This window comes from Cynara cardunculus (assembly GCF_001531365.2).
Source record: "Cynara cardunculus var. scolymus isolate 2C chromosome LG 3, CcrdV1, whole genome shotgun sequence".
Taxonomy (NCBI): domain Eukaryota; kingdom Viridiplantae; phylum Streptophyta; class Magnoliopsida; order Asterales; family Asteraceae; genus Cynara; species Cynara cardunculus.
In genome coordinates, this window is record NC_037530.1 from 13702479 (window position 1) to 13711796 (window position 9318).

The window sequence follows — 9318 nt, forward strand, 5'->3', positions numbered from 1 at the left end:
TCACTGAGTCTGTTTAGTGATCGCTGAAGAACTTGTATTGTAAATCCAAATCAGCAACAGCGATATTTCAAGAAGACAACACTCACACCAAAAAACCTTCAGCGAAATTCGAAGACTAAAACTGAAGATTAGAGATTGGCAAGTACGTAATCTGAAGCGGTATTAAGTGATTACAAGCCTGTCTACGTATGTGTGAAGACTGTCCAAGCCTCAACGAATGCTGAAGAGACCTTCAGGTTATTCCAGCATTCAGCGATCAAAAGAAGTTTGTTAAGCACGATTGTTGTTGTCCTGTCCTTATACACACAAAGGACAAACCCATATCCTTTCTAAATGTTAGTACGGTACGGAGCCGACTAGTTGACTCTATTACCCACCAACTTTGTGAAAGGATGTCTATTCATGAATAAGTTTTTGTACTATTCACTGTAGCAAAGGACAAGCCTTCCCCTTAAGGCTTGACACACGTTCTAACCCTACTACATTGAATTAAATGTGCATTTAATGCAACAGGTATAAATAGATGTGTTCTATCTCCATGTAGTGATACACTTACTAAAAAGAACACACATCTAAGAGCAAAACTACGCTCTTCTTCAAGAGAAAGTTAGAATCCCTTTCATTGTATTCTAAACAAGTTCTCTCCCAGATAGAACTTACCTTCTACTATTTCTTTAACATAAAATCTTTTCTTATTTGCTAAGATTAAGTGTGTAAACTTTAGATTGTTTAAATAGGTTTTTCTTACCTTATCTTTCTGCAAACGATCTTGTAAAATTTGTATTGATCTTCTCTTGTCAATATATATTTTAAATTTGAAAATAATGTGTTTGTATTCATCCCCTCCTTCTACAAACTGTTATACACATCTTGTAGACCCTAACGGGACCAACAAAAAACTTGTGTAAAAGTAATTTGAAGTTTCTGTGTTGATTATTTGAAGCTTTGTTATGTGAACTATCTTCAAATCTATGCATAAGGTGAGTTTTTTTATTTAAATTTCTTATATGTTGATATTTGAAATATATAGATTCCAGTAGATGATTTTATGGATAAAAAGGGAAATTGTTTTATCATGTTAAGTTGAGTTTATGAATCTGGGTTTTGAAATTGTACTTGAAATATAAAAAAGATTTTGCTTCTTTTAAACAGTTGAAGATGATATCCTATTTTTAAAGATTAAAGGGTTTTGAGTTTAGAAAATTATATTAAAGAACTGTTGGTTCTTGAGTTTCAAAGTTTTGAAATAAAACTGTTTTGAAACTGCTACTATAGAGGATGTTCCTTCAAGACGGTTGTGACTTCGGTTTGTCTTGATTGGAAATAATATGTAGATTTTGATGAGAAAATAAGGATGGCATATCAAGGATAGGTGTTCCATGGGATAAGGGTGACATATCAAGGAGAGGTGTACCTTCGGATAGAAGGGTGGCATATCAAGGAGAGGTGTACCTTTGGATATAAGGGTGACATTTGATTGTGTGACCATTATTATAGCTTTTACTGTTATGTCTCTTAAGATTGCAATAGTTTTGAGTTCTTATTTCTTTGTGATTTGAGGACTCAGAAATGTTGTTCTTATTGGAAATAATAGTAATGATGTTATTGAGAAGGGGAAAATTTGGCTTATGGCCAGAGGTTTTGGATAACCATGCTTTTGACTTAAAGTGTAAGAATTATAAGGAAACAGAGGGGCTCTGGTCGTTCCTTGAAAGGAACCAGAGAAGGTCTGGTCATTCTTTAAGTAGAACCAGAGGGGCTCTGGTTAATCTCTGTCTATAATAAAAGTTATTTTCTAATTCCTATCTGGACCAGAGGTTCTGTATGTATTCTATGGAGGCTCTGTGTCATAAATGTTGTATTTCAAAGTGATCATAAAACTTCTTTCTCTTATTTAAACTTAGAAAACTATTTATACGAAATGACTTTGGACAAACCAGTGGGGCTCTGGTTGTTCTTTACAACTAAACAAGAGGAGCTCTCGTTGGCCTTAGTAGACGAACTAGATGCTCTGGTTAGTAGAACCAGAGGCTCTGGACATGTGAATGATTTTAAATTGCATTCTCTATATACTTGGAAAATATTTACATTTATTCTATGCATGTGACCTTGTATGACTATTAACTTGAGAGGACCTCTGGTTGATATAACCATAAGCTCTGGTCAATGGAACTAGAGGGGCTATGGCCCTGCTGTATGATGCACAAAATCTTTCTAAGTCAAAAATCTGGTCTTTACAACCAGAGGAATGTTGGCCATTGTGAAATATGAGTTTATGTTCTGATTATGTGAAAATTTGATTTTAAATAATATTTTGGTGATCTTCACTCTGCAACTACAAGAAAAAAGGGATCTCACTAGACCATCAGGTCTAACCCTCATTTTGTCTTTCAAATATGTATTGCAGAAACAACTGAGTGTCATGATAGTAAAGGAAAAGGGAAAATGTAATTGTTTCCCTATGTGCATAACTATGTGAATATCAGCCTATGGATGTGTCTAGTTTTGAAGATATATGTTATGTAATTCAAGAACTTGTATTTTGAAATTTTTGTATTGTGTACTTTGTACTTTAGTTTTTTGTACTATGGGACCTAAGTGGTGTAAAACATTGTCATTACTTATTGTGTAAGCAGGCCCTTCCCTGGGGGAGGGAGGCATTGGCGCTTGCCCAAGACCCAAAAATATTAGGGGCTCAATTTTTTACTTCAATATACAGTAATAGTCTAAAAAAATTAATAAATAAAAGAAATCTAAATAATTGGAGCATATAATTATAGGCAAAAAAAATTTAGTAAATAATAAAGGCCCAAAAATATATTAACCAGTCAAATTAGAGAAAAAAATTAAAAAATAATAATAATTGGTCCTTCGTAATATGTTATTGTTTATTGTTTCTCTAATATTTTTTATCTCCTAACAAGGTCTTAAGCTCATGTGTTTGATATTGTTATATGTTTTGTTGAATATTTTTATCTATTTATGCTTTTATTGACTAGTTGTTTTAATTCCTTTTATTGACTATTGCTATCCATTTTTTCTTCTACAAAATATATTGTACTATTGTTTGATTACCAATCTATTATTCTCATGATTTATGACGTGTTCCATGATTTTGTGATTAATCTATAAATTTTCCCTATTAAATATATTTAGTAATATTTCGTATATATGTCATGTTCCATAAACTTTTAATCCTAATATCATATTTTTAGTTGAGCAAAAAAAGAAATTGTTTGACTTCAAATCTTTTATTGGGATTCCACTACACACCACAAGATTCTATTTAAGCATACAAACAATCAACCATGCATTGAGTTTGTAGGTTCATCCATAGTTCATATACTCTAAGTTACTTATTACCTAATATGAAGTACTTAAATTTAAGTACTCTCTTATATATAATAAAGAAAAATAAGATTTATTTTCTCAATAAATTATTAACATTTATTGTATTTAATTTTTTACTAATTAATATTGATTTCTTTTCGTATTTATCGAGGGCCCTAATTTTACATTCGTCCAGTGCCTGTAAAATGTCAAGAACGTGTTTGTACGTAAAACTCTTGGTTTTTGTTTTCTTTTTTTTTACCGGGTATGATTCGGTGGTCTTATCATATTCATTCGAAAAGATAAAGTGACTTGATAAACATTTACCCAGATAAACGACTCCCAACTCTTCTTTTTTACATTTTCAATACATGAATGACCTTGATTTAAAAAAAAGGTTTTATTAGTAACACAGAAATTTAATAACAAAAGAGTTCAAGTAACGCGTGGATGTAAATTAGTTATTCTCTTTTAAAATAAGTATTTATATTTTTATTTTTATTTGTTTCAAAATAAATGTCGAGTTATAAAATAGATAACTAATTCTCAAATTTATAATTTATTAATATACAAATATTTTAAAAAAATAAAGAGAGAGAAACTAATTAAAGGTAAAGTTGTCATTTATTTAATTAAAAAAATATAACAATTATAAATGTCTAAAACTATGTACTATTTCTATTATAGACATTTATTTTATAACAAATCAAAAGTAATGTATGAAAATAATGATTCTAAATATACCCCATGTTTTACTTGAATGTTTCCCCTACTATTTTTGTCTAAAACATCCCAACTCTGAAAATTTGATTTATAAAAATTCCAATTTAATAGAATGGAAAAAAAAAGGATAAAAAGAGCAATTAGGTGAGTTTGGTAGGGAGGGTGTGGGCTATAAAACAAGGTTGATGAGGAGTCTCTCTCTGTTTTCAGGAGTATTTCCATTAGTTGCTTTCTATGTGTCTGTCTTACATACATCAGCATCATCATCAGTAACAACTGCATGCACATAGCATAATGAGGGTGAGAGTTAGAGTGAGTGAGTGACAAAGAAGATGAAGAATGAAATCAAGAAAAGATGATAAAGATTTCTGTTACTCCTTAACTTTACCTCTTTCATCACCATCATCATCACCATCATCATCATCATCATCTATCTCTCTTTCCCAAATTCTCAAAATGGGATTCATTCAGTCTTCTTCTTTTTCCCCAAATTCAAAGACTTTCTTCATTGTTTTCTTGATTTTAACCTCCTCTCATGCTCAAGGTCTCATCTCTCTCTCTCTCTCTCTCTCTATATATATATATATATGTATGTATGTATATGTTTGTTTGTGTCTGTGTGTTTTTATGTATATAACCCAACAAGTTTACTATTGTTACAATGTGATTGCAGGTGAATCAAATTGGAAGCTAATTCACAAGGATATCCAGGTGAGACTTACAAAAAAGCAAGACTAGTGTCTGGTTCTCTCTGCTCATTCCCTGTTTCAACATGACTTCAAAAACCTAAATTTTAAAATATGAAATTGAGTTGGGTTTTTAGTAAATTCAAGAAAAATGCTAATCCATTTTCTATTAGTTACTATACAGTTTAATGGGTCTCAAAAAGATGACTAAAAGATTTACATTTAGTCTCACAATTTGAAGACTGAAAGTCAGCATATTTGACCTCAGAAGTCAAAGATCCATACATGTAGTTCTTGATTTCCAATCACAAGTTCCATCAAATATGCATAACTTTTATGGGTTTCGTTTCAAATTTGAACATTAGTACTTTGAAGTTTTATCCTCCAGACTTGCCACACAAAAAAACTGGTTATAAATTTTGTAGTAGAAAGTCAGCACATTGGACCACAAAAGTCAAAGAGCTTTATAATTTCATTCCTTTTTTTATGCATCTTGTTGCACTTTCAGCTTTTAGCATGAAACCTTTGTATTAATTGCTGTGTACCATAATCATCCAACAAGTTTCTCCTCCAAAACATCCAATATCATGTGACAATCAAATCAAGACATCTTCATCCCTTCAAAGTATTGAAATTTATGGGTATGTTTGACTTGATAAAGTCAAAGGGTATTCTAATCTGTGTGAATCTTTTAACCCCAGATGGAAAGAAGAAATCTTTTGATTGGATCAAGACCACCAAGATGTGAGAAGGGTTATTGCAGAAACTGTGGTCATTGTGAAGCTGTTCAAGTCCCAATTTCACCAAGATTCATTAGAACAACTCATCAAGCATTGGGTACAACCACAAGAAGCATAGTAGATTCAAGAGGTGATGCTATCTCCAATTATAAACCCATGTGTTGGAAATGTAAATGTGGGGATTTCATGTTCAATCCTTGATCCAATGTATACATACATTGATACAACTATGGTTAATAGTTTCTCTCTTTCTTTGTTTTTTTTTTCTGTAACGAGCAAAATGTAACAAAGTTTTGTTTAGTTCCTATTTATTGTAGTGAAATCTTTTTTCTCGTAACAAATCTTTTTTTACAGTTTGGTACTCATTTTGTTTGGTAATATTTGATGACATGAATAAATGTTCATGAAAAGGGTTGGAGTCAATGGACCACGATACACTTGTTATCCACATTATTAATAATATTTTTTGACGTATTATGGTATTTGTAACCAACAAAGTTCTGTTTACTTCTTATTCTATGTACCGATTTTTTTCTCATAACAATTTCTTGACACTTTCATACTCCTTTTGACCAGTATTCTATTGATTTTGTAACATTTGATTACATAAATAAACGTTTACAAAAAGGGTTATGGAAAATGGACGAAACACCAATTATCGATGATGTCAAATGTTATAAGATCAGTAGATTACCGATTTAAAAAAAAAAGCATTTCTAAATTGGTTGCATCAATTTTGAAGGAATAAAAACTGTTACGGTAAGTAAGAATTAAAATAAAAAAAAGTGGTTACAGTTTTGACGTATTTTTGGTTATAAGAAGATCTTGAGGGTTTTTAAGAAGTGTACAAGTTGCAATGCAAGGTGTACAAGTGGTAAGACAGAAGGTACAAGTGTGGGGTTGCAAAAGGGAAGGGTGATAGAGAGAGATGGGGGTGGTCATGTGTGTGTGTCAGTTTGGTTTTGCTTGCAGGTTTCGTATCTTGCAAGATTGCTTTTTTATAATTATTTGCTGTAGTTTTTTTATTTACAAAATCTATAAATTATAATTTTGGTCTTCTATAATTTACAAATAACCAGGAAAATTGTTCATAAATTCTGATAAATACAGAAATTGTCATTGCAGTTGTATTAGAGCATCTCAAATAATTTTTCTATTGTTTCTTTGAAATTAAAAAAAAATATTTAATCCCAATAATTCCAAAATTAGAAAATTTAGTATTAATTACATTATTAAAAATACTCTATAAATTTATAATTTTAATGTATTTTTAAAAAAATTATCTAAAATAGGGTAAAGTTTATTTTTGGTCCCAAAAATTTGCATTTTTTTAATCAATATCGTCTTTAAATTTCACAAACTCGGATTTAGATTTCACGTTTATCAATTTTCAACGATTTTGGTCCATCTATCTAACGATTGTTAACTTTTTATGTTAAATAACATGTATTTTAGTTATTTTCAAGTATTTGTTTAGTTTTATATTAAAGTTAGAAAAACATATTATACTTTAAATTTTAAATTTACAACAAAAAAATGGAGAAAAGATAACACTACATTTCGTTTTTTTTTATACTTTACGATTAAAATTAAAAAATATAATATCTTTTTTAACTTAATACAATGAAACTAGTGAATATGACTAAATGCCTTCCATTTAATTGGATTTAACGAAGGAAGTTGACCTTAGTTAAACAGAGGGTCAAAACCTTTAATGTTGGTTCTATGATGGTCTACAAAAAGAGAAACAGTTTGTAGAAAGGGGGGATGAATACAAACACAGTATTTTCAAACTTAAAATATATATTGATAGAGAAGATCAATACAAATTTTACAAGATTGTTTGCGAAAAGATAAGGTAATAAAAACTTATCTAAACAATCTTTGGTTACACACAAAACCTTAGCAAATTACAAGAAAAGAAAATTGCTGAAAAGGAGATCATTTACTTAAGCTAGAAAATGCTTGAAGTAAGAATTATGGTTAGAGAGTGAGTTGCGCGCACTCTGCATGGAGAAGAAACACTTCTATTTATACCCAGTGCATTAAATGTTCATTTAATGCAATATGGTAGGGTTAGAGTGTATGTCAAGCCTTAAGAGAAAGGTTTGTCCTTTGCTACAGTGAATAGTACAAAAAGCACTATTCATGAGCAGACATCCTTACCTAAAGTTGGTGGACAAAGAGTCGACTAGTCGGCTCCGTACCGTACTAACTTTCGTAAGGGTATGGGTTTTGTCCTTTGTGTGCATAAGGACAAGACAACAACAATCGTGCTAAGCAAGCTTCTTTTGATCGTTGAATGCTGGAATGACCTGAAGGTCTCATCATCATTCGCTGAAGCTTGAGCAGTCTTCACACATATGTAGGCAGGCTTGTAATCACTGAGTACCGCTTCAGATCACGTACTCGTCAGTCTCTAATCTTCAGTTTCAGTCTTCGACGTTTGCTAAAGGTTCTTTGGTGTGAGTGTTGTCTTCTTGAAGTATTGTTGTCTCTGATAGATTTGCAAAGCAAGTTCTTCAACGATCACTAAACATACTCAGTGAAGATCGCTGGAACTGAAAATACAGAAACATAAATACAACGTATAAGTGAAAAGGGATTATCATCAAATCACTAAGAGAGAGGATCAACAATCTCCCCTATTTGATGATAACAAGATAACATAAAGAAGGTCATCTTATCAAATAATAGTAAGGAAAAGTTACATATAAAGTACATGTCCCTTTTTACTATTTTGGGATCTTTTTCAGTTGGCCAGTCTCAGCTTGGGAATTTTTCTTAAGTTATATCTAAGAAAATTACAAGTACGGAAACTGAAACTGAAAGCTTATTCACAGATTTATAGATTGTCAGTGAATGCGAAAAGTAATACTGGAACTCATAGACTTGTGTCCCTATTACTTTTTTTTCAGGGATCTTTTTCAGTAAAGTACATAGAATACTCATTTTATTAATCATATGAAATATTACAAGTATTACAGTACATGTCTAGAACTTACAGAATATAAGTACAATCATTGAAAGTAAACATAGTACACGAAGTTACGAGGAAAAGTGGATTGTTGTTACAAAAAGAAACTATTCTAGAGATCTTAGATCTATGTACCCAGGTACATTTTCACCAAGTTTTCTTCGACGTAGGAATTCCCTTCGTATCTTCAGATCTACGACTTTTACAGGCATGCTATCATCTATCCAGAGCAAAAGATAAACCAAGTGATCCATTGAACATAGATGTAGTTCTAACATTCTCTGAAATATGACTTCACCTTCATAGTTAAGGAATATAACTCCTAACTCAGGTTAAAAATGCACAAAATTGGGTGTATAGGGACCCTTATCTGGCAAGTCAAGATTCAGCATAGAAATGTCTGTACTCTTATGACCCTTCAGGACTTCATCTAAGGAGAACCTTGTTTCATGTTCGTTCCTTAGGAATGGTCCATCATTAGGATCAAAGAGCTTGAGTTTCTTCTTCCCACCTTTCTTCACAGTTAGCCGGTCAGGGACCTTGACATACCTGGACATCCTTTTGATGAGCTCGCTGATGGTGTCCTCGATAAGTGTCTTGTGTCTCGACTTGGATTGCTGAATGGCTTGTCTGATCTCCATCCATTCGTTGTATTCATAGCGGCCAAGGTAGGAAGGGTACTCGGTAACGACATCAAGATTGTCCGTGGTGATAAGCATTGAGACCAGTGTTCCACCATCTTTCGAACATCCGCTGATGCAGACGTTGATAATCGGGCGGGAACTGATTCTCTTTTTCAGTTTTGCTTCGCTCCATTGCTTGTCCTTATCTATCAGCTTTAGGTTCTTCTTACGCTCAGCTT

The 9318-nt window shown here is 32.0% G+C and overlaps 1 protein-coding gene across 1 annotated transcript; it reads left to right on the forward strand.

Moving 5' to 3' along the window:
- Positions 1-4271: 4271 nt before the first annotated feature.
- On the forward strand, positions 4272-5817 carry LOC112510293 (EPIDERMAL PATTERNING FACTOR-like protein 2). Its single transcript, XM_025115653.1, has 3 exons — positions 4272-4597; positions 4727-4764; positions 5441-5817. Exons 1-3 carry the CDS (start codon positions 4393-4395, stop codon positions 5678-5680), a joined length of 483 nt encoding a protein of 160 aa, XP_024971421.1. The 5' UTR covers positions 4272-4392; the 3' UTR covers positions 5681-5817.
- Positions 5818-9318: the final 3501 nt, after the last annotated feature.

Bases quoted from the DNA above. Each gene is read 5' to 3' on its own strand.
- LOC112510293 (XM_025115653.1), top strand. From the start codon at position 4,393: ATGAAATCAAGAAAAGATGATAAAGATTTCTGTTACTCCTTAACTTTA. The intron at 4,598-4,726 runs GTCTCATCTCTC...ATGTGATTGCAG, and splicing joins AACCTCCTCTCATGCTCAAG to GTGAATCAAATTGGAAGCTA. The intron at 4,765-5,440 runs GTGAGACTTACA...TTTTAACCCCAG, and splicing joins TAATTCACAAGGATATCCAG to ATGGAAAGAAGAAATCTTTT.